The sequence below is a fragment of the Equus asinus genome, chromosome 1, assembly GCF_041296235.1.
Source record: "Equus asinus isolate D_3611 breed Donkey chromosome 1, EquAss-T2T_v2, whole genome shotgun sequence".
Lineage (NCBI taxonomy): Eukaryota > Metazoa > Chordata > Mammalia > Perissodactyla > Equidae > Equus > Equus asinus.
This window is the reverse complement of record NC_091790.1, coordinates 161,057,054-161,081,349: the sequence shown is the minus strand read 5'-3', so window position 1 is coordinate 161,081,349 and position 24,296 is coordinate 161,057,054. Positions and strand designations below refer to the sequence as shown.

Here is a 24,296-nt window from a genome sequence, read left to right as displayed (position 1 = left end):
TGCCCCCAATAAAACCCAAGAAGGATCTGAGCCCAGGGTTTGGAGAATAGGGCGTCAGGAGATCAAGCAATATTAGGACAATCCTTCCTTAGACTAAGGTTCCCCTTACGTAGCACCGTCTGTTTACACAGTTGTCCTGACGCAATTATTATCAGCACCCCCTCAGCTTCACGGGGCCGGGGAGGGGTGAGGCAGAGGGGGCAGGGCCCAGAGGCAGTGCTGACAACCAGTTTCCCAAGTGCCCCGAGGGTGTCTACACTTGACACCCTGAGGTGAGTGCTTATCGCCCAGGGCTCCCCTCCGCAGGGGGGAGCGACTTCGCTGAACCTCGCAGATCTAATGGGCCTGAAAACAGAACATGCCAGATAAGCACCCAGGATCGCCCTTATCGGGGCCACAGAAAAGCCGCCAGGTTTAATCTCAGAGCCACACCCGGAATCAACAGTCTAGAGACCTCAGGCAGCGCGTGCCCTCCCTAGCACCCCAGTGACTGGGCCGTTATGGTGGGAGGGAGGGGCAGTGCAGGTATGTGGTGGGGGCCTTCTTCAAAGAAGGGGAATGAACCTTGGGCTTCATCCCCCAGGATGGGAAAGTATATGGGGGAAGGGAGAACAGGGGTATCTGGAAATCTGTAGCTGGGTGACCAACATCTACTAACTGGGATCTGGGCTTGTGAGAGAGGAGCTGATCAAGGGTGCTCAGAGGGTAGGGCCTGCACTTTTAGCTGGGTAATCCTGGAGGGCTTCCTGGAGAAAGGGCCTTGGAGCTAAGCTTTGAGGGATGGGTAGGATTTAACACATGGACATGGAGAGCGGAAGGGCAGGGACCCAGGTGCAGCAAAGAGCACTAGCAAAGGCTTCAGGCAGCAAGAGGCTCTTTGGCCTGGGTGGGTGGAGCATGGAGCCGGAGGAGGGAGGAAGGGCGGAGGCAGAATGAGAGGCAGATTGGAATCAACTCCTTGGCCCGCCTATCAGAGGTATTCCTCTCAGTCCAAAGACCCTCTGGAGGTCTGGTCTCCAAGAGACCTCCATGAAGGAGAAATGTCCCAGGAGGGCTCTAAACTAAGGATTGCTATCTGGGCCTCAGTTTCCCATCTGTAAAGAGAAGGCCTTCAGTGACTTCCCAGGGAATAGGACATGGGATGGGTATTTTGTGGGAATGTGGGCAAGACAGTGGGGTGAAGCACCACGATCTAGAAATGGCATGAAAGGAGGGACAGGAGAGGCCAGCCTCAGGCTTCAGAAGTCACAGAGCACCCGGCCAGTGGATTCTGACCCCCCTCCTGGGAAGGGCAGGTCGGCTGGAGCAATGTTCCTGAGCGGTGGGCAGGCACTGGCTAGGTGCCGCCGCCTGCCCACTCCCCCGCCCACCTGCCGGCCCACCCCTGAGTTAAGCAATCTCCATTATCACAGATGCCTGGCATTTTTGCCTGGTAATTACAGCTCCAGCAGCCCCACGAGGATTAGGGCGCGATTAGGGAGCAGGGAGGACTCTGGTGGGTGGAGCAAAATACCTGCAAATAGACTTGGCAGCCTGATTACCTCCTGCAAGTTTCAGGATCCTGTAAGGGCTCGATGGCCGATGGCTGGTAAGGATGGTAAGGGCCTCCAGCAGCAAAGGCCCTCAGCGTCTGTCACCTCCAGCCCCTCCTCGCCTTTCCACTCATGCTGCCCTCCCCGGGAGAACCACAGCAGCCCTCCAATGTGCCCCTGCCTCCACTGCACATGCAGAGAGAAGTCTGAAGCAGAGCTCTCAGCAGCCCTTGTCTCTGGGAAACATCCCAGCCCCAGGCCCCTGTCTAAGGCCTCCCCTACCCGCCACTGCCTCCTCTCCCAATCCTCCGCCCTTCCCACTCTCCGGTCGCCCCCATGAGACCTACAGACATCATGGACTTCCGTGGTCTCTTGGCTCTCAGGGTTCCCTCCACTTGGAATGATCTTCCACCCAAGTCTCCACTTGTCAAACCCTGCCCATCCTTCAAGGCCCCAGGTCAGACCCTGCCACCTCCGAGGAGCCTCTCCTAGCCCCCATGGGAAATATCAAGAGCAAACACATATCAATGCGCCAGGCCCTATTCTGCACGCTTCACAATATCGATTCACTTAATCCTCCTGCCAGCTCTAGGAGGTGGTAATTTCATAGATGAGGAAACTGAGGCCCAGACAGCTTGTGTCAAGTGTTCATGGCCACCCAGGCAGGAGGCAGTGGGTCAGGACTAAACTCAGGCCCTTTGTCTCGACACAGCTTCTTCCTCGGCACGCCCACCTGGCACCTCTCTCACACGTCCCTTCAGGATCTCCTGACAGAGATGACTTCTGTTCTCCCACACTGTCACCCCACAAGATCAAGCTCTGGAGCAGAGCTTCTCCAACGTTAATCTGATTTGCCTGAGGGTTTCCTTAAAACGCAGATTTTAATCCAGTGGGTCTGGGGTGGAGCCTGAGGTTCCGCATTTCTAAGAAGCTCTTGGATGTTGTAGATGCTGCGGTGGAAGGACCACATGTGGAGTAGCGAGGCAAGAGTCTGGACTAGAGCAGGAAAGCGCTCCTGGTGCCATCAGTTGCTTAGCAGAGCTGAGGGCCTGTGGGAGCCTAAGACTGCCCTTCACGGCTCCCAGGAGGATGGGCCCACGTCTGCCTCTTTTCCACCGCTGGTGCTCCGAATGGGCTGGGCCCCAATCCCTGACTTCCCTTCAGCCCACATATGGCAATCTGGGGAGCAGTCAGGTGGGGTCTGTACGCATCCCTACCTTAGGATAACCCCCAACGCCCTTCCAAGCCGTGGCCCAGCTCTGTCCCCCAGAGAATTCTTGCAGCTCTTCTGGAAACTGCTGTTACCTGTGCCTCCGCCACGTAGAACTTACAGAGAGTGATGCAAATGGTTCTGCCAACATTGGCCCATTACACCCTCTCGCCATGAAAGAAGGTGAAGGAAGCTGACGGGGGGAGGCCAGTAGCTGTTGAGGGCTTTCTGGAGAGAGGCTTCAGTGTGCTGGGATCCCCATCTCCCAGCCATGGGGCCAGGAGGGTGCATCTCGTCTCCTAAAGCCAAGTGAGGGAGGCTTTAGGCAAACCGCCTGAAAGCTTGTCATGTGTACCCCACAGTGTGGGATGGTCCCTGACTCCCATCTGGGGACAGTGGGATGTTGCTGCTCCCAATGGGTGGCTGAGCAGACAGACAGGCTGAGGTGGGAAAGGTCTGACCTCCAGAATTTGGGAGGCACAGATGTGTTGGTGCTTTGTGTGGTTCAAATGTGTATCCTACAGAAGGAAGACTCCGGTCTTCTTAAAAGGGGAAGGAGGGAGACATACTCCAGCAGAAGCTGGGTGGTGGCAGGTGCTGGGAGCTGCCATAAGCAGCAACCAGAGGATGAGTCGCCTGACTGGGGAGAGATCCCTAGTGATCCCTGGAGATCCTCAGCGACCCCCCTAAGAGCAGAGGGAGGGGGAACTTTCCGGTGATGAGCTGATGAGCGAATGGAGTTAAGTGGCCATGAGACCGGTCTTACTGTTCACAGTGCAGAAAAAGCAATGGACCCAGCCTGCTCTTTCATCCAGAAACCAAGAGACAGCCAAGGGAAAGAGAGAACCTAGTGGAAAGTAAGAAAGAATAAAGCTGCTTCTGCCTCTTACCCCACCGAGGTCTGCTCGTTCAATAAACTGCACCCTGGCGCTGTGTCTGTGGTGGGCAGAGGTGGAGCTGCCGAGCCCAGGTGCAGCCCTAGAGGCCACTCAACTATAGGCATGGGTCTGAACCTTTTTGACGGACAGCAGGAGGGGCGGTCATTCCAAGCCCAATGCTATGAGGACAGCTATAGACCCTCTCCCCAGAAAGTTACACATATGCACATGTACACAAAGATTTCAATATAAGTGGAGGGGCTATGGACCCTCTGAAGCCCACCCCAGTCTCCCCAAAGAACCATGCACCCCAATGGAGAACGCTCACGTGCAAGGAGGCACGGGCCTGCGTTTCGTTCTTGCAGGCTTGGCGCCAGCACCGTGGGTTCATTCTAGTTTCTGGGTCTGGGAGAGGGCGGTGCTGGGATTTGCTCATCTTAAATTCCAGGAAACCCAGGCGAGGGGCGTCAGACGGCACGTGTACCTGCGTCTTGGCTTCGAGAATAATGCTTTTGTAATTTGTTGGAACCAGTCTTCTCAAGCAACGCTGGGAATATTTTGATTTCTCCAGCCCTGCCAATGGGACTCTGGTCAGGAGGTTAAGTGAGTTTCATTGAAAAGACACACTTTTCCTTCCCGGGCTGATAAACAAGGTTGCTGCGGGGAAACCGGCTTCCTCCCCCGGGCGCTCAGCTGGAGCAGCCGGGTCCCGGCCAAGGAAAACAAATGCATAAACATTTTGGGGACATATAGGAAGCATTTCTGCTGGACGCCTGCTGTGTGAATGGCCACTGGCGTTTACAGAGCAAACCCCGCTGGGGCCTCGGCACAGCCTGGACAAAGCACTGCCGGCCCACTCACTTCCCTCGCGGCTCCTCCCTGCCTCTCCCCAAAGACCTGCTGTCGTCGGGCCACGAGAGCACAAAACAGTCTCTACAGTTGTCACCTCCAAAAGCCAGCTTGCCCGCTGCATGCCTAGCACTTAAAGAGAAGGGGTCCCCCTTTTAGCCAGCGCTGCCGAGGGAACATAGACCCCCAGCTGCTTGTGTCCTGAGCCCAAGGGGCACACACAGAGGCTGTGGACCAGCTGCCGTCCAGGGTTAATGACTCTCCGGGGCCTCTCCTTAGGCCAGGGCAGACTTGGGAGGAGCACACGCCCTGGTCCCCGTGTGAAAACACCCACCACTGCAGAGCCACTCAGAGTCACAGCCCCAGCGCTCACTGGGCACGGCAGGGGCAGGCGCCGGATGGGGCTCCTGAGGGCTCTGCCATTACGTTGCTCGTAGCTTCTCACAAGGACAGCCATGTGACAGAGGCTCCTGGAGGCCAGTGCTGACTCTGGGCACCCTGGCCCAGCCCCTCTGTTGGCAGCCCTATGCAGAGGGGTCCTTAACTTTGGTTTCTGACATGACTCTTTCCTTCTCTGGTCGTCTTCTTCTTCACCAGCCTCCCCTTGCATTTCTACACTTCCTCATCTTCCTTTTTGAAACGTGTAGGATATAAATTAGTGGAATGAAGGGGGCTCCAGCTGCACAATTTCCCTTCACGAGTGATTGTTTTTCCGTTCCCACCTATCCCATCCTTGCTCTGGAATGCGAGGGTCTCCACAGGCCTGGCCCACCCACGTTTTCAGCCAGTTCTCTTGGCATGTGCCCCACTGCAGCCACATGGGGGGACAACACCCAGTCCCTCTGCTCATCTCCATCATACTGCCCTACGGGGCCAAAAGGCCCCTCCCTAGAAGGTTCTTTCCCCCATATCCACTTGCCCAGGTCCTGCCTACCCTTCAGAGCCTCATGACCATCCTCTTGGGGCCTCGCAGGGGGTCTGCCCTGTGGGTTTGCAGGGGGGCCTGAGTTACTCCTGGTCAGCACAGCTTATGGATCCTGGTGCCTTAGACCTGGGGCTGATCCATAGAAGTTGGGCTAGACCAGAAGTCTAGCCAGGGACACCACGGGCTCAGGGTGATGCCCTAGCCCACAGGTCTCCAGGGCTCTGGGGCCCCTCCACCCATCATCGTCCCCACCCAGCCATGAATCTCGCAGAACCCCTGCTTCCTTTGTGGCAACAGAACAAATGAGTCTTGGCCCTCAGCATGGGTTTGACTCCTGTTTTATAGAAAGCCAACTGCCAGAAATAATGAGTGCTCAGGGTCCCTGCGCCGAGGGTCCCTGGGCCGACTGTATCAGAGGCTCGGCAAGGGGACAGCCCAGTGGGGTACAAAGGAGGGAGGCAGACAAAAGGTGGCAAAGGCCCTGCTGGCCAGCCTCCTTCCAGTCCTTGGCAGTCACAGCTCAGCCAGGAGGGAGCTGCACCTCAGCACCCCCGACCTTCACCACAGTCCAGGGGGACCCTTCGTGGAGGCAGCAGGGAGGTGCTGGATGCTTCTGCAGCAGTGCGGGCCCAGGTGAGGTGACACTCTTCTGAGAGACTTGTCCCTGACACCTGGGGCTCAGCTGTCACCTGCAGTGATGAGTGGTGAGCCATAGGGCTTACCCACATGAAGGGTCACAGGATGGGGTCTGAGCCGTTCCAGTTCACCGACGCCCCCTTCCACCTGAGAGCAGAGGAGCACAGAAAGGGAGTCAGAGCTGCAGGGCCCATGAGGGAGCCATCACCTGAAGTTCCTGTCTCAGTGGCTTTGAGATGTCAGGTTCCACCCTCCCCACCTCGCCCCAGCCCACTCACACACAAACCTGCACACCAGGCTCTTATGAAACACAAATGCACCCAAGACCCTGGAGAGCAATGGAGGAGACAGAAGTAACAGGTCATTCATTTATTCCTTCCTTCATGCCACAAGAGTTCACTGAGAATCTCATTTGCGCCTGGCATGGCAGGGCCCTCAGCCGACGTGAGTGATGCACACACATCAGAATCCAGCTGCTTTCCAGGGGTGCCTAATGGGGGTACTGTAAAGGCACATGGGAAGACCTAAATACGGAGACACCCTGGAGTGTTCAAGGTGCAGAAGGAGGTCCAGGCACTGGAGCCTAGACAAGTAAGGAGAGAGGTGCAGCACAGGGTGGGCAGCGGATGCGAGCGGCGCTGCACGGAACCTGGGGGGCCTGGTAAGGGTTCTGGGCTTTGCTCCAAGAGCTAGTGAAGGGCTGTGAGCAGTTCAGCAAAACACAGATTTGCATTTTTTTAAAAATTACTTTATGAAGCCTTAAGAAGCACGGAGTATAATTAAACTGTAGTCCAGGGTTAGATACAATTTAATAATAGTTCCATTGCAAAATGAAAGTTATTACAGGTGAGACCATGAAATTTCCCAACACTTGAGTTTAATACATGGCACTGTTTCCTAAAACAACTCAGAGCAATCACATTTATAGAGGAGGGAATATTTCTGTAAAATCTGGCATTAGGTGTATTACACATTACCATATATCCTCAGACTGTATGAACTAGGAAACACGCATTGCATACCTCACAGCAGGACTAGGGAGCAGAGGCTGAGCTGGTGTTTAGAAATGCTTTTCAACGTGTGGGGTTTGGGGAGGGAGAAGATGTTTTCAAAACCTGAGGTTTTTCTTCAGGACTGAAGTGAAAATGGTAACTGTCACAGACGAGGAAGGGAAAAGGGAGGTTTTTCTCACTTTAACTGTGTCTGCATTGGAAAGTCTAGTAGCCCTGAGGCTGGAACTGCAAGAAGGGCGTGAACAAGGTCTCCCAAAGTAACACTGTCCGTTTCCCAGCTGAATGTTGGAAGTACCAAGAGGTTTCAGCAGTGGTTCATCGTAAACCCAACATTCTCCGTCTTCGTGAGTAACCTAGACGCCCTGTGAATGTCCTTCTTCTCCCTTCCTTCCTCAGGCTTCTGCTCTTTGCCTTTCTCCACGTCTGTGCCTTGCTTCAGTGGCAGCATCAATGTCTCTGATTTCTGGGTTGAGATGGGCAGCCTTCCAGAGGCAGCGCGATTCATACTCATCCTCTTCTTCAACTTACTTTCCTCTTGATTACAGGCAACTTCTTGGTATCTGTAAAGACTGGATGTTCCCCTGTTGAATATTTTGCACACTTTACACCATTCAAATTGCCTTCAAATGAGACAAAAGATTTCTTGTCATTCGGAAAAAAAAAAAAATCTTAGTGGTAATTCTGTGCTTCTTGCTCCTATAGAAGGTTTGGTGCGTGAGATGATATTCGTATATGGCCCGTTTTGGGATAATGAATAATGCATTCTCCTCCTAGCTCCACCCAGGGAACTGTGAGGACAGACTTTCCATAACCACTGGGGAATGTGAGAATGTACTGTTTGTCATGGTCTAGACACAAGACACAGCCCTGCCCTGTGCTTTGCACGCCAACTGAGATCGCAAGGAACTTTAATCTGGTCCATATATGAATGCTGAATTGTGTCTTCTTGCTAAAACATTCAGCATAAAAGGCTGAGATGGGAGGAAGATGGAAAACCTGCTTGGCCGTGAGCGTTACACTGTTTTCAGGAAGTGGTCTTTCCAAACCCAGCTCTGCGTTCTCTTTAGTGTCATTTGGTAACGCCTGTGATGCTGAGAGATCTCACTCCCAATGCAGTTGTATGGCTTTTTGGCAACCGATCCTTTCCTCCCTGTGTGAAAGGTCGAGAAGCACCATTTCACCAACTGAACCATTTGGTCTCTGGGATCCTTCTGGTCACAAATGCTCAGAAGCAGGTCTGCATGTGCAAAAAAGTCTGCATACGTTTCTAGAAAAGGTCTTCTCTCAAGAGTAACTCTTGGAAGAACATCTTAGTAAGGTCCATTCCAAGCCTAACCTGTGACAAGAGAAGCGTGATGACGCTCCTGCGCTCGGCCACGGATCCTGCCTCCCCTTCGTCATCAGTCACATCATGTGAACCAATATGGTCGACATCACTTGTTCCATTGGATGTAGAAGAATTAAGTGACTCTGTGGCATCTGGGTGCTTTAGACTATTTCCTGAGCTTCTGTGTGTCAGCACTGAGGCGAATCTGGAGGAATCTATTAGACACTCTGATGTTGAGACACTCTGATGGAATCCATCGACATCATAACATTTGTCGCAGTTTGAAGAAGAAACACTGGGACAGTGTCTGGAGACAACTTGACATGGCTAGGAGAAGCTGGGCTGCTCCTAGATGGTCAGTGCCCACTGCCTGCATAGCCTGGTACTGGAGCCTGATGATGTCCTGGGGTAGCTAATATTGGTCCAGTCGGTAGGGGAAATGGATACAGCTCTGACTTGCACCACTGAGCAGGTTCTGGAGGTAAGACAGGCTGGGAAGGCACTGTGCTGATGACAGGTTCTAAGGTAAGAGGTCGATCTACTGGGTTAACAGCACTTTAGCAATCCGTAGCAACACAATGCCGGGCTTAATTGATTCTACCATGCAACGTGAGATTTTCAATTTTCTTTCTCTGTTCAACATCTTTGCAGTTTTGAAGCATGTCATTAAAAAGCTCTTATTGTTCTATTAATATTTGTAGGCAAGTATCAGCCTCTGTTAGTATCTTATCAAAGTCTTAGGCACTAGGGGCACATCCTGAATCTAAATGGCGGCAGAAGGGAGGTAGGGAGGAGAGCAATATCCTGGCCCACAGCCTGGCTCCAGACAGGCATCAGGGACCCAGATTTACAAAGGGGAAACTCCTGCCCAGAGCAGGGTGGTTTCCTGTCCCCATCACAGAGAGAAGGAGGGGAAGAGTCAAAAGTAGACCAGATTTCCTATCTCCCTCTAGGATCCACCCTCAGCCTGGCCCTTCTGCCATCCCTCTCCACCCCTCCCAGCCTTGGCCCTCCCCACCCTGACAGGCAGACAGAAGTACCTCCTAGGAGCTCCCAATTTGCAAACCCCTCAGATCCTGGCAAAATGGGGTTTGGATTCAGGGCAGGGGTGAGTCATACTCATCTACTGCTGGCATCCATGTCATACCAACAGGCACGGAGTTCCAAGGTCAGGCCGTGGGGTTTATGTTTACAGAGGTAACTAACCCACCCCATCCCGGCCAATAGGTGCCAATGCAGGGAAAGTACTGGAAGCATCGGAGAGAAGCAGTTTTCAACTATGACAGACAATCCAAGCAGAGACTTTTAAAAATGGAAAGGGCTGGGATGGGAAGGATGCTATGCTTCTGCAGAGGATGAACAGTTCCCTGGGAGGAATGGTTCTGAAAGTCCATGAGTCCACAAATAAGAAGAGCTCCGCATATGCAATTAGGGACAGGAGGAGAACAGGGCAGGATGAAAGGGAAAGGCTTCTGAGGGTGCGGCAGCATCAAAGCTCACTCACCCAGTGGGGATGCAGGAGGAGGCTGAGAGCGTGAGAGTTTACAGCAGGGTTTCTCAACCTTGGCACAGCCGCCATTTTCGACTAGAGAATTCTGCTGTGGGGGCTGTCTTGTGCATTGTACAATGTTTAGCATCCTCCCTCCCCCAAGCTGTGACAACAAAAAAATGTCCCCAGATGTTGCTAAATATCCCCTGGCGTGTAAAATTGCCCCCCGTTGAGGACCACTGGCTTAAAGGTTGAGCTCGGTGAAGATGCTGTGGTCCCTGGAGCTCAAGTCAGCTCAGCATCATGGAGTGGGTGCACCTCATGGACACAAGGCCTTTCCTCCCTAGGGGGTCATCACCACGACAGAGGGGGAGCTACCTGCCTCCACCAATTTCAACATTGATGAACTGGTGTCTTTCATGGGGAAGGGATGCCTGATAGAGCCTGGGTCAGCGAGGAGAAGAAGGCAGGCCGTTTTAAAGCCTCCAGAGCTGATTCCAGAGTAGAAACGCCCCCTGGAACAACTCTTCCTCACTTTGGATCCAGACCAGTATCCTCTGTGCAAGTTCCACTTCCTGTGCTCCAGCCACCAGAAGCCAGCACGGCTCTGGAATGTGCCCCATGGGCTGTCTCTCACCTGTGGGCTTGGCCTGTGCTGTGCCCTGCACCTGGAACAACCACCCTCCTCCCCTCGACCTCCATCCTTCAGGATCAGATCCAGGACTCCTCCCTCCAGTAGTATTCTCTGACCTCCTGGCCACCCGGGGGTCCTTTCTCAGCACCACCCTCAGGCTGTCCTGGCCATATTGTCATGATATCTGCCTGCCCTGCTAGACTGTGAGCGGAGGGCAGAGCTGGTCCCATTCATCTGTTCCATCTGTAATCTCCAGCAGCTGACCGAAGCATGGGCTCCAGGGGTGCTGCTGAATGAACACACCCCCTCCACACCCGCTGCTCCTCCTGGGGCCACAGGCACCCAGCAGGGAAACCTCAGTCTTCATTCCCACCTCACTCTCCCTTCCCTTTGACCCAGGCAGTCACAAAGCCCTGCCCATGGCCCACTGCCCTTCTCGTGTCCCTTCCCCTCTGCCTCCCTCTCATTCTTCCTGCACCCCCGACACTTGTGCCAGCCCTTTACGGTCTCTGAGGAAAAGGGAACACTTCTGCAATCTCCTCTCTCAACCTCACAACAGCTCAGGGAAGGGATCATTATATCACATCAACAGATGGGGAAACCGAGATCTGGAGCAGAACCAGACCTTCTGGAGGTCAAGTGACATGACAGCAGCAGAGACAGGACTCAGCTGAGGTCCAGACTCCTGTTCGGTGCTCTTTCCCTGCATCATGGCATTGAGTGTTCTGTAAACCCAAGCAGGGCAACACCATGGGTGGATGTGCATGCAGGCTGCAGAGCGGGGAGTCAGAAGAGGGAGGTCAGGGCAGCGTGGGTCCCCAGGCAACCCTCCTTTGATGGGTGGGAGGTGCTCTGAACAGGGCGCCTACACAAGAAGGATGTCCGTGGAGGCGTGAAGGCTGGAACAGGCCCCTCAGACGGGCGGGGTCACAGCTGAGGGAGGTGGGTGCTCTGCTGTAGCCCCTCGAGGGCACCATTTCCAGTGAAATTACATTTTCAATTTCTTGTCTGAGCCTCCAAACAGAAACATCTGTGGCCCAGCCCCAGGCCCCGGTTATGAGTTCTTTCCTCTTTTCTCTGGACTGTTGACAACCGTTTCATTCTCTCTCACTGGAGCTAGGCTGGAAGCTTGAGAGAGGTCACTGCGTGTGTCTTGTTTGGAAATGACCATAAATGAGTCTGTTTTGCTGTGATGGTTAGAGAACAGTGGGGGGAGCGGGCGGGGGACAGACCCCACATTCCTCACACAAGCGAAGGTAACGGGAGACTCTCTGAGACGGAGACATGCGTCACACCAAGACTGGGGACGGCACGGGACCCGCAGATGGTTCAAATTAGGATGCTCTTCTCTGAAGGCAAAACCAGCAGTCTGATCTTGTGCAACGTTGCTGTGGCAACAAAGCCAGGTGGCGGGAAGTCACACGGCCCTCTGGGTGACCTTTCAGTGGGGTGGGATGGCATGGGCTTAGGCACCAGGCCCTGTACTGCTTGTGACTCGAGGTGTGGCTAGGGCACAGACCTCTGCTCTGGAGACCCCTGTCTGTAAAAGGAAGGGCCACCTTGAGCGGTGTCCAAGGGTCTGTCTGTGGATCCACACGAGTGGCCAGACAGCCAGGTGTGTGGTGTGCTCCGTGCTCAGTCAGGGTGACGTCAGAGGTTCTCACAGGTTCTTAGAGAGCTGGGCTTGAGGGCAGGCTGTGCATCTCTCCCTGGATCAGAAGAGTCGATTCTGAACTTGACTTCTATCTGACTGTGAACTCTCTGAGAGCAAGAACCAAGTCTTATCCAGCTGTTTTTCCCATAGAGTCCAGCCCAGGGATTCCAAGAGGGTTGAAGTGATGGGAGGAAACCTCACTGCCCGCCAGGTTGGTCTATCCTGCCCTGAGCACTCAGCCACATCTCAGCAGGTGCTTGGAACCTGACTGGCCTTACCAATGCCCTGAGTGCAGGGCGCAGACCCCGTGTTCCCCCTTCCTGTCAAGGCAGGGACCTCCTACAGGCTGCAGGACTTATCCCCCAAGAGGCGGAGCCCCATCTCCAGCAGGTCCTCGCTGACCTCGAAAGTCACCTTTCCAATTTTCTCCCTTTGAGTGGTTTGAGAATCTGGGATGAAAACACAATGCGAAGTCTTTGTAATCCAATCCCTTGGAACAGGATTCCAGGAGGCCGGGCCTGCTGTTTCCCATTACTGTGGTCTGTTATCTGATGGGTACAGAGGGGAAAACACCCCGCGTTCCCACTCTTCGCTCACCCTCTCAGCTTTTCCGGGGAAAATACTGGGAAAAGTCTCACCGTCCTAACTGCCCAGGTGGACCCAGCATGGTGGGGCAAGTGAGGGGGCAAGAGGCAGGCAGCTGGTTCCAGGAAAGTCCTAGCAGAGGACGGAGCACTCATACCCAAAGGGCGGGGGGCCAGGAGGACAGTCAATGGAGCCAGGAAGAAAGGACCCCTGGCCCGGTGTGTTAGAGGCCAGATGCAGGAGGGAAGCACCCCACTGACATCTGCCTCTCACCAGGCAACCAGCGAGGCCAAGGGAGGGTGGGCATATCCCTTCCCAGGGACTGGAACAGCAGTTTTCAAAGTGTAGTCCTGGGACAGCAGTGCCAGCAGCACCTGGGAACTCCTCAGAAATGCAAATTCTCGGGCCCCACCCAGACCTGTGTTTCACCACGCCCTGCAGGCTGTGTCGGCTAAGGCCTGAGGATCAGGCCCGAGAGCAAATCTTCCCAACAGTGAGCGGTAGATGGATACAGGTGTGCCAAAACATTGACCCCTCAGCCATCAGGGAGCTGGCTGGGGTCTGGGCCAACCAGAGTCCCCAGGCCAGTTGTCACTAACTCTGAACAAATATGATGATTTTCCACCTGTGACAAGGACTAGGAAGTGCCACTGGGGGAGATGTTAGGGCTCAGCCTTCCCCAAGTTCCTCCCGTGACAGCGAGCAGGGGCCAGGGCAGGACAGGGACTTGGCCTGGACCATCCGCCCCCAGCCGAGGACTCCCTCCTTGATGCATGCGGCCTCTCCGGCTTCCCACATCATTTCACCGTCACCTGCCAGCACATGGCTGGGGCAGGGGTTAGGTCCTGGGAGAAGGGGACAGCTGACATCATACTCAGTTGTCTGTGGACTCAGCTCCCTGTCACGCCAGCTCTGGGCGAGGGGCTGCCTCGGGGACAGACCAGAGTCCCGAGTCATTCTCAAGCAATTGCCAAATAGAGCCGAGCCCCAGAAGTCCAACCCTTGGGCCCACGGAGGTGCCTGGTGAGTCCTGCAGAGGAGCCGTTCTTGGGGCAAGAGGAATTATGCCAGATGCGGCAGCTGGAGAGGGTCGGGTGGTGGGCTGCCCGTGGGGTGCACAGACAGATGGAGGCTCACAGCGAGAACCCAGGAGTCTGGACAGGGTGTGCCCAGGGGCGGTCCCCAGCCCTGCTTGGCAGGCCTGCCTGCAGGAAGGATGCCCTGTGGCCTCCCACCCTGTCCTGCAGAAGGTGCCAAGGCCAGTGTCACCTCCTTTCTCTGCTGCTGCCCTTCTCTCATCACTTGGAATGAGTGGCTCTTTGTACATGAAAGGAAAGCGGCTTGCGTGTGCCTTTAATCCTCCCGACGAAAGAAGCACAGGCACATGACCCCACAGGAATGCTTCATCCCTGGCCCAGTGGGCAGGCAGGTGGACGGATGAACAGACAGACACCAGGATGGGGCGTAATGAGGACATCCTCTCCCACGTCCTCTCCCTGGTGTTTGCACCGTGTGTGTGGAGTCCTCTCTCTCTCTGTGGCTCCTCTCAAGGGCTCACTTGCCGTGGGTGGGCAGTGTCCCTAGGCTCCAGGTAAGCCCCCTGGGTCTCAGGCAGCCAGGGCCGCAGGGCCTCGGCCATCGTCCACGTCTCTCTGTCCCAGTCCCAGTCATTTCACAAACAGGGAGGTGGAGGTTCCGCCCAGCGTCACACTGAGTCATGAGTGGCCAAGACGCTAATAACAAGAGCTTGGTAATGTCCCGGGCACTGTTCACGACTGTGAGCCAGGCACTTCCGTCATCCCCATTTTACAAATGACAAAGTGACGTCCAGATAGGTGAAGCCCAATGGCTCATAGCCAGAAAGTGGCAAGGTCAGGATTCAAACTCCAGAACCCACACTCATAACACCTGCAAGTTCTGCTTCCCCAAAGAAGGCACTGGAACCCAGGTCTCCTCCCTCCCTGGCCAGCTCCTCCCACTGCACCCTCAGGCCTCCACATCATTACCCAAAGGCTCTGTGAAGGGCCTGCCTGCGGGTCCCCAGTGAACTTGGGAGTGAAGTGAGCCCCACTCACCCCGGAGTCTGGGCAACCCCCTTCCCTAACATACAGACGGGCTGAGTTAGAGGAGCTGAGGACCCCACACTGCCTCCGAGGCCAGGGGGCACCTCTGCTCAGTGTTCACAGGGCCCAACCCGCGCCAGCAGAATGACAGAGGCTGTCCTCCCAGGCACAGAGGGTGCCGCTGCTCCAGAAGTCACCTCTGAGCTACCCCCTGGCAGGCCAGGTCTTCCCCCTTCCGATCCTGCTCGAGCCCCAGCCCGCCCCACCAGGTAACCTCACCTGTCTCTCCTTTGGGCCTAATAGCACTTACCACACCTGGCAGCTGCTGCCTTGAGGGAGGCGGGGCCTTGAGAAGCAGCCCTTTATCCCCTACCCCCGCCACAGGGACATCCTCACAAACTGAAGACACGTCACTGCTGCAAAGCACACATTTCTCCACTTGGGCCACAGTGACCACAAAATGCTGCATCTGCACAAGCCCAGGCACTGTGTCCTTCCAGGCTGTGGGATCCCACCTCACCACACCGCTCTGAGTTGGGGTGATCCCAGAACCCATCCTCCTTTCTGCAGGCCTGACCACCCCACCCACTGCACCTCCCGGCCGCTCAAGCAAAGTTCCAAAGCCAGAGATGGCCCCGACTCACTTGGTTCTGATGCAGAGCTCGAGAGGTGGGACGAGGTCATTGTTTCTGTCCTCAGGGACTGTCTGGGTGGTGTCTGGGGAGCGGGGAGAGGCACACGCTCGTTAGCCCAGGACCCACGCTCACCCTGAGGTCAGCACCGACACCCCAACTCCCTACCCAACTCTGCTGGTACCTGCCCCTCTTCTCATCTCGACTGGACCACTCTTGTTCCTGCCCATGGGTTCTCCCAGACATCACAGCACCCTCCTCGCTGGCCTCGTACCTCCAGTCTCCACTCCACCCTCCTGTGCCCTCCAGGTACAGAATAATTCTTTCTAAAAACACATCTGATCCCATCACTTCCCTGTTCCAAAACCTTTCGTGGCTCCCTACTGCCTAAAGAATAAAACCCAAACATGTGAGCATTGTATTTGGGGCTCTCTACTACGTGGTCTCAACTGCACCTTACACACTCTTAACACCATCAGTTTCTCAAGGCCCTCTTCTGGCCCCTCCTGCAGAGAGACCTGCAAACACTCGCCGGCTGATCCCTGAGTCCTGAGGCTTGAGTCTGCAGTGTTCTCTGGCTGCACCGAGCGGGTGTGCTAAGCTAGGGTACGGGGACAGGGTGGGGAGGCAACACACCAACAGTCAGCCGGATCTGCTCCTGCTGGTTGGCCAGGCCGTCGTAGTAGTACAGGTCAAAGAGCCTCTCTGTCCTCCAGTCTCGCAGGAGCTCCGGCTGCAGGCTGAAGAGGACGCTGAAGTGGCTCTCGCTGCACACCACCCAGATAGGGAACCTCGGGGTCTTCAGGAAGCAGCCGACCTGCAGGAGGAAGAGGGAGCAGACAGAGATGCCTGACGCAACCGGCCATCCCCAGGGAAAGGGGCCAGGGCATCTTCTGCCCAACCCCAGGACCGGGCTGACCTCAGAGAGACCCTGTTGGGGATACAGGATGCTGGGCGCCCCTCGTGGTGCTGCTCGCAGGGCCTCTGCCTCACAGATAGTCCTACCCCTGGAGATACCCCAGCCTGAAATCCAGCAGCCTCCATCCCCGTCATCTCCCACATCTCACTGGTTCACCGTGCTGCCCATCCTGCTTCTAAAAGCTCCCTCACGCCCCGCCTCTCCTCCCAATGACCTCCTCACTGGTTCTTCCACACCCTCCCCTCCCCCTCACAGCCACAAAGAACCTCTCACAAGTCCTCAGACTAACCCAGCACGGCGAGCATTCACTGTCCACCAGTCTAGAGCGCTGGTATACCTCTCCTCTCCTTCAACCACCTGCATCACCCAAGTTACCCAGTCAGGGAGCACGAATCACTTCTTCCTTCTAGCTCCCGGGGTGGCGGGTACAAGGTACTAGGCACTAGGTACTAAGTACCTGCCCTCTTCTATGGCAGAGCATCACTCTGCCTCACGATGATGCATTTTGTGCCTCTTGCATGCTGGACTATACCCTTAGCACCAAGAACAGGGGTACAAGTCACCATAAGCAAATGTTTGACAAATGAAGATCCTCAAGAATGAAGCGGAACTTGAACTAGGACTTCACCTTGAAGACAGGTGGGACTTGGGGCCACAGGGAGAAAGGAGGGAGGGCCTCTGGGTGAGCAGTCTGTGGGTGATGGTGAATGTCCCAAGACATTCAGGGAAGAGCGGGGCGTTCGGGAACGAGCAGGGGAAGCAGAGGACAGGAGCTGGGACCTCCTTCTGAGGAGGGACTCCCTTGGAGAGCTCCCAGCAGACGACGTTCACGGTGGAGGTGTGTCAGGGAAGGTAGACGCCAAGGAACACGCATCAGGGCCCTCAGTGCTGCTGTTGCTCTGCCTGCAAAGGGAGAGCGTGGCCAGGGCCCTCTGCGAAGACCTGCTCACAGGTCTGGCTGGCTCTGGCCCTCGGGTTGGCCAGCCCTCTGCACGCTCCCTCCCTGTCACCTGTGACTCCCTTGGGCAGCACCTCCCCACCCCTGACGCTGGTTTATTCAACTCCATACACCATGGGCCAGGGTGATTCCAGCCTAATCCCCACCAGCCCCAGGGAGATGTTTGCAAGCTCAGGTATTTACAGCCGCAGCCTGTGGATTAAGGAAAGAATGGGAATTATTTTTCCAGTGGGGAGAAGGGCATACTTTCTCTAGGGCCCGTCACGGGAGAGTGGCTGGGCAGCTTCCTCGGCCCCTCAGAGCCCACCTGGGAGCTGCCTCTGGGCTGGGGTGTCTGGGACAGAAGGTTGTGCTCAGAAGGCCCTGAACGAGGTCCCTGTGGAAAGACTTGCCCACCGACAGCTTCCTCTTCCAGAGGGCAGCAGGGTCATCTTTACGTGTGTTCATTTTCTCATTTTCCCAGCGCCCCACCCCCACCTGGCTGGTGGGTCCCTCACCCCAGCTCCGTGTGACGTTGAAACGTGACGGCAGAGCTCGCTCCTCAGTGAGACGTGGGGGAATTAGATGTTTTACAGGACGTGGCTGGACGTGCCTAAACCCGACTGCAAACTTGGCTTCCATGCCAGGCTCAAAAGAGGCTTTTCTGGTGAGGGCATCGCCTCAAACAGGGAGCCCTGAAGCCTGGAGACCCCGCTCATTCACTGTGGTCGGGGGGCGGGGGTGGGGGGGGGCGGGACAGGGAGAACCACGAAGCCTGCCAGGAAGAGGGCGTCTGCATAATCGGATGCCCTGAATTTTCCAGCAGAGGGACCAAAGGGCAGCTTGCCATTTATACAATGGTCAAAAGATTAAGGGCAAAGAAGCTGCCCAGAGAGTTTATAAATGAGTTTTCTCATTCAGGAGCCGCTTCCAAGTGGGAGACATTTTCCAAAGATGAAATTTGCTTCCTTTGGGTTCTCGGGTAGCTGACCAAAGGCCTGGGGCGAGGAGGGAACGTAGGGGTACCTTTTCTCCAGCACAGTCGGAGGCTTTCTCCTAGCGGGTGGAGGGGCAGCACGAGTAGGGATTACCTTTAAATGGGGACTCTTCCATCTTCTGGGAGGAGGAGGGTGGAGTGAATGCCCCCAGCCCATCTGTGACTGCCAGCTTAGAAGCCCTAATTTAAAAGGATCAACATCTGATTGCTGGCAGAGTTACAGTCTGTCATCTCCAAGGATAACATCCATTTAACATGACTTATACTTTTGTCCCAGGCACCATGCTAGGCGATGAGGACACAGCCAGGCTAGGGCAGGGGGCTGGTTCCTTATGGCCGGGGGCGCATTTCTCAGCCCAGCATTTCCTCTGCTTCACCAAGGCATACCCATAGTGGAGCATGGGTCATCTGAGAAGCTCGCTGATAGGCAGCACCGCCCCACTGCCCGCCCCTACAGACTCAGCGAAGGCCCCAGAAGCCCAGCTCTGGTCAGAGGCTGCAGCCAGAAGCTGGAGACAGGCTGTGAGTGAGAGACAGGTCTGGATCCGCCCTCTATGTGAAAGAAAGCCTCAGCCTTACAGGAACAGCCCCACCATGGACACCATGACCCAGGCTGCCCCAAATGCCAGATCTTCCCCATGACCACGGCTATGCTGCCCAACGGCGGGGCACTGGGCCAGGGCAGAGCGGAACCCCCCCCCGCACCAGGGAGAGTCCTAAACCTCCCTGGATTCCTTCCACGTCCAACGTGGCCAATCATGTAGGCCCCAGGAACTCAGGGACAGAGGGCACAGAGGGGACGGCAGGTGGTGTTAAGGGAGAGGAAAGCACTTTGTCTACACTGGCAGGCCTCTGCCTTCTCCTGCAGAGCCCAGGCCACCAGTGAGCGCCGGGGAGAAGGAGAGGAGGCCCCGTCCCCACCAAGCACACAACTGCAGAGGTGGTCCGTGCAGACTCAAGGGTTTAGGTCATTGTAGGGCCTGAATTTCTTCAACCGACATTTCATTCCAAGGCAAAGATGACCCCCAACTGATGTTCCCATCAACTACCCTCAACAGACTGCAGGAAAATAGTTTACTTTTTGACCAACACCCTCGACACAAGAATGAAACCAGGGCTCACGGTAAGCCCGGGGATTCCGCGTGCCTGGCCAAGGTTGCTGTGGAATTTCGGGCTGAATGCTTCCAGAGCCCACCCAGGGTCTGATGCTCAGGGCCCTGCTGCTTCTCACGGGCCACGTGGCCACATTCCTGGGCTTCCTCCTGACACCAGCACATCAGGAAAGGAGCCACTATCATTCCTTTCTTTGTCTTTGGAACCCACAAGTCAGCTTCCCATACGTGGGGGTAGGGGTGTCACCCAGAGAGGGCGTCTGGGGACGGGGCCACACCAGGTGGCCCAGGAGCAACAGGATAGCACCCCTAAACATTTAATCCTGCAGGAAGGGCACCATGAAACTTGAGTCCTGCCTTAAAATTCCAGTCTCCACCCACCCTGCAAATCCATTGGCCTAGTACTGTCTGAGTCCCCTTAGGCCAGTCTCTGTTCCCGGTTCTGGGCCTACATGATGAATGAGGCCTCATCCAGACCTTCCAAGAATCTTTGCCAGGGGGCCACCATGAAAAAAGCTCCTGCTACCCCCTCAGGACAACACTTTCCAGGGACTCAACCACAGAACAGTGTCTCCTCTGAAAACATGACAATCAAGACTCAGAGATGATTCAGTGGCAGGCTGGGGCGAGAACACAGGGCCCATGCACCCCTGCCCGTGCTGCCCCAAGACACAGTCACCCTATCCCATGTCCAGCTTCACCTGGGGATCCAGTCCTTTCCGAGACCCTGGATGCAGTGAGAGAGGAGGTAGAGGGACCGACACACTAGCAAACAGACTGAGTGAGGCCTGTTATGGGTTAAACTGTGTACCTCAAAAAGATATGCTGAAGTCCTCGTTCCCAGTACCTCAGAATGTGACCTCATTTGGAAATAGGGTTGTTGTAGATGTAACTAGTTAAGTTGAGGTTAGTGGAGTAGGGTGAACCCTAATCCAACATGACTGACATCCTTCTAAGAAAAGGAGACGACACACAGGGAGAAGATAGCCACTTGACAATGGAGGCAGAGACTGGGGTGGTGCACCTGCAAGCCCTGGAACACCCAAGATTGCCGGAAAGCACCAAAAGCTAGACGAGACGAGGCAGGACTCTGCCTGTGGGTTTCAGAGGGAGCACTGCCCTGCCAACACCTTGGTTTTGGACTTCCGCTATGAGAACATCTGCTCCAGTACTATGAGACAATACACTTCTGTTGTTTCAAGACAGCCAGTTTGTGGTGCTTTGTTGAGACAGCTCTAGGAACAAACACAAGGCCCAAGACCCAGGTCCCCGTTCCTGGAGAAGATGCCCCAACACACACATACACACACACACACACACACACACACACACACAAAGAGGACAGCTGCAGCCACTCGAACCCACAATCACACTATAAATTCCTTCCAGACAACCTTTCCCAGAACACAGTACCAGCCGGCTTTGGGTATGAATTACTCAAGAGCAGTGAAGCTGCACTTCTCCCCAAACCCTCTGTGATTGACACTGGACCCGAATTCCGCCCGGCTCTGGGGACTGGAGTTGGCCTTTCCTTCCCCCGCCCTCCTTCTCGTTGGTCCCAGGGAGCCGGTCTCCTTGTCTCTGGGGATCTGCTCTCCTGGTACCTGGCACACGTTGTAGTGCTCAAAGAGAGACAAGAAGCCAATGTCGCTGCGCGCAGCAATGCCTTTGAGGAGTGTGATGTTCCCGTTTCCAGAATCCAGCTCAATCACGTCGTTGAAAACATTGGACACGGCTTTCCCGGTCAGGAGCAGATTGACAAGTTCCTGTTGATGAGAGAAAGGGAAAAGCTTGTCAAGGGGAGATCAGGAACAAGAGAAAAAGGGTGGAGAAGGAAGGAAAGCAGGGGGGGGGAGACCGAAATCAGAGGGGCTGTGACTTCACCGTCCCCACGGCCCTCAGGGGAGGCTGCCCACTCTTCTCATCAAAGCGACTCCAGGCACTCATCAGTCTTTATTCCCCGAGCATTCATTGAGCACCAAGTGTACACAGGAACCTGTCCTAAGCCCTGGGCTCCAGAGGGTGGCGGGGAGGGGGGACTGCTGGAGGGAAAGAATGGCTCCTGACCTCAGGCGTCCAGGTCCAGAGTGGGGAAAAATGTGTGCACGGGGCATTCGGGGCCCAGGCGGACACGAGACCGCATGCCTGAGTCAGAGGCGCTTTGTGGAGAAGCGACATTTGGGTGGGTCTCAAAGGAGGGTATTTTTTTTCATAGCCTTTTGTATTTTGAGACAATTTCAGACTCAAAAGAAGAAGTAAAAATAGTACAGAGAGTTCCTGTGTACCCTTCACCCAGCTTCCCCCAATAACATCTTACATAACCAGGGCACATTCTCAACACCAGGAAACTGACAGTGGTGCAATACCAATAACTCAATTCCAGGCCTTATTCGGACTTCACCGGTGACGGTGGGGTCTCTAGGTGCGGAGGGAGAGTAGAGGACAGCAGAAGCAGAGAGGCGGAGGCAGAGAAGCCCAAGGTCGGGTTCTAGCTCTGTCTCTGCCCTCGACGGCTACATGGCATCGGGCAGCAGCTGCGTGACTCGAGCCGCACACCTGAGAGTGCAACAGGCTGCCATCCCCAGAATCACGTGGTGACATGTGGAACATGGTTTCTCTGACCGTCTCCTTCAGCCAGTGCCTCCTGCATTGGGGTGGCTGGAAGGGCCCTCCCTTATACAAGCCATCTAGGGGTCCAACCTCCTGTTAGGAATGGGGAAACTGAGGCTCACAGATGAAAAAGGATGGCCCAAGCCACACAGCTGGTTAGTGACTGAGCTGGACTTCCACCCACATTTTCCAGCTCCCTGTCTGGTGTCCCTTCCCTCTCCCCTCACTTGTTACCCTCCAGGTACCACCTGGCTGGCCAAAGATTCGAGATGAAGGATGGCCGTTGCTCTGCTAGGTGCCCGCTGCTCCGCTGAGGAAGGACACAAGCGAGCACTGCGTTGGCACCAGGGCAGGCAGGACCCTCTATTTAACACAACTTCTGCCAGGGCTGGCACACGTGGGAGGCCAGCAGGCAGGACTCTCCCCCACAGCACGTAACAGCCCTTTCTCTGCAGGGCAGAGGTCATAGAAGTGTTTTCCCCTGAACTGTGAGAACAACGCCTGGAGTCAATAAATACCTCCGTCAGCACCAAGACCCCTGCTCCAGTGACAGTAAAAGAAGCCTCCTCTAATGGCCGCAGAGGGAACCCCATTGGAGGGAGATACCGAAGGGGCCTCATTGTGTCCTTGCAGAGGAAACGAGAAAGAATTTGGAGGAAATGCCTGCTCTGAGATGCCATACCTCAGCGGTAGTGGCTGCTAAGAAAGGCCCGGCCTTTTTCGGATGCGTTTGAGTTTTCCCATCTAGGTTTCAAGGGGAGAAAAAGGCTCCAGTTCCCCATCTGGGGTATGTCTCAAACCCTCCTCAGAGAGGGAAGCCTTCTCGCAACAGGGGAGAAGGGGCGACGGGCTGCTCCCTGCCCCTAGACTCAAAGTCAACATCATGGCAAAGCTCAGTGGTCATCTAGGCCCTTGCTTCTCAAAGTGTGGTCCATGGACCAGCAGCATCACCCTCCTTGGGGACCCTGTTAGAAATTCAGAATCTCATGTGCCAGTCTGGACCCACTGAATCTGAGCCTGCTTGTCAACCAGACCCCTGGGGAATTCATGTGCACAATGAAGTTTGAGAAGCAGAGGTCTAGTCCAAACATCTCATTCTACAGGGAAGAAAACGAGTCTTGGGAAGAGGAAGAACCTCACCCCAGCTCATTCTGCAAGTGAAACAGCCAACCCAGCTCAGAAGCTGGACCCAGACTCTGGCCTGGCACCCTCTGCACACACTTGACTGCCCATCCCTGGACCGCACTGCTCTCTGCCTGCCGAGGGGGAAGCTCCTGCAGGGAAGACAGCACCAGAGTGGGAGATGAGCCACAGGCGGCCAGAAAGGCAGCCACTCACCCTGAGGCCTTCCTCTAGGAAGGTGGGCAGCAGCCAACCCCACAGTCCCTTGGGTGCCCTGGACAAACTGTGGGCCCCAAGCTGGCCCCTGCAGGTGCTCAGTATGTACTCAGAGCTGGCACAAGTGAGCCAGGGCCCCCAGGACAATTCGGTGCTCAGCTGGGCCCAGCACACTGAGCAGCTCTGCCCAGCCTGTCTGTGCTACACCTGCTGCCCCTGTATGTTGCCCCCGTATACACTGAAGGTCAGATGTAACTGCGGCCCGGTGGCCACTCTGGGAGGCCTTACTGTGTGAGAAAGGTACAGACAGAAGCCAGGTGGGACGTTCAGCTCCCAGTTCCGATGCTCACTGATCTTGGACAGATCCCTTCCCTGGTATCACAAGGTGAATGGGAGCATCTATGAACAGCAATTGTGCTAAGGGTTCCCCTGCCGCCCCATGAGGCCCCTTGAGGGCCCCTTTTTGAAGATGCAGAGGGGAGGGTGGTGTAAAGACAATGCCCTGTGCAAACACAAAGGGTGCCAAGGCTGTTGTCTCCCCAGCTGGACCCAGGGCCGCAGCCTGTGCCCAGGTTCTGGGCTGGGCAGTGCCTGGGCCTGCCACTGGTCCTTTTGCAGCCCGTGCAGCACCAAGCTAGCAGAGTGGGCACAGCAAGCTCTCCAGACATGAAAGCTAACCTGAGTTCCTTTTCTAGGTGCCCACGACGGTAAAGCCCAGCAGAGGCCGGCATGTGAAAGCCGCGTGGAGAGGGCTGGCAGGGGCAAAGAAAGAAGAGAAGAGGCAGAGAAAGAAGCGCCTGGCTGCCCCAGGCCCCACTGTGCCCCCTGACCTGTGTGCAGTATCCATGTGCTCCAATCAGGTGGCTGGTGGGGACATCGAAGTCCTGGCGGACGCTGGAAAACACAGAAGAAGCGGTGTTACCACGTCTCCACCTGACTCGAGCTGCCTGAGCAAC

General features: G+C 55.5%; 1 protein-coding gene and 1 pseudogene across 4 annotated transcripts in view; both read right to left on the bottom strand.

The window, feature by feature from the left end:
* The window catches only part of MINDY4 (MINDY lysine 48 deubiquitinase 4), a 129,832-nt gene that overhangs the window by 10,373 nt on the left and 95,163 nt on the right, over window positions 1–24,296 (bottom strand). For 3 of the 4 annotated variants that reach the window (XM_014841063.3, XM_070511462.1, XM_070511460.1), the window contains 5 exons: window positions 24,171–24,234; window positions 20,997–21,158; window positions 16,064–16,244; window positions 15,440–15,512; window positions 5,717–6,177 (listed from right to left, as the gene is read on the bottom strand). In XM_014841063.3, the coding sequence (XP_014696549.1) occupies window positions 6,129–6,177; window positions 15,440–15,512; window positions 16,064–16,244; window positions 20,997–21,158; window positions 24,171–24,234 (529 nt within the window). In that variant the 3' untranslated portion in view covers window positions 5,717–6,128. Of the gene's footprint in view, window positions 1–5,716; window positions 6,178–15,439; window positions 15,513–16,063; window positions 16,245–20,996; window positions 21,159–24,170; window positions 24,235–24,296 lie in introns of those variants that run through there. The other variant, XR_011503769.1, reaches the window with a different exon arrangement.
* Window positions 7,021–9,188, bottom strand: LOC106831067 (oxysterol-binding protein-related protein 9 pseudogene; annotated as a pseudogene).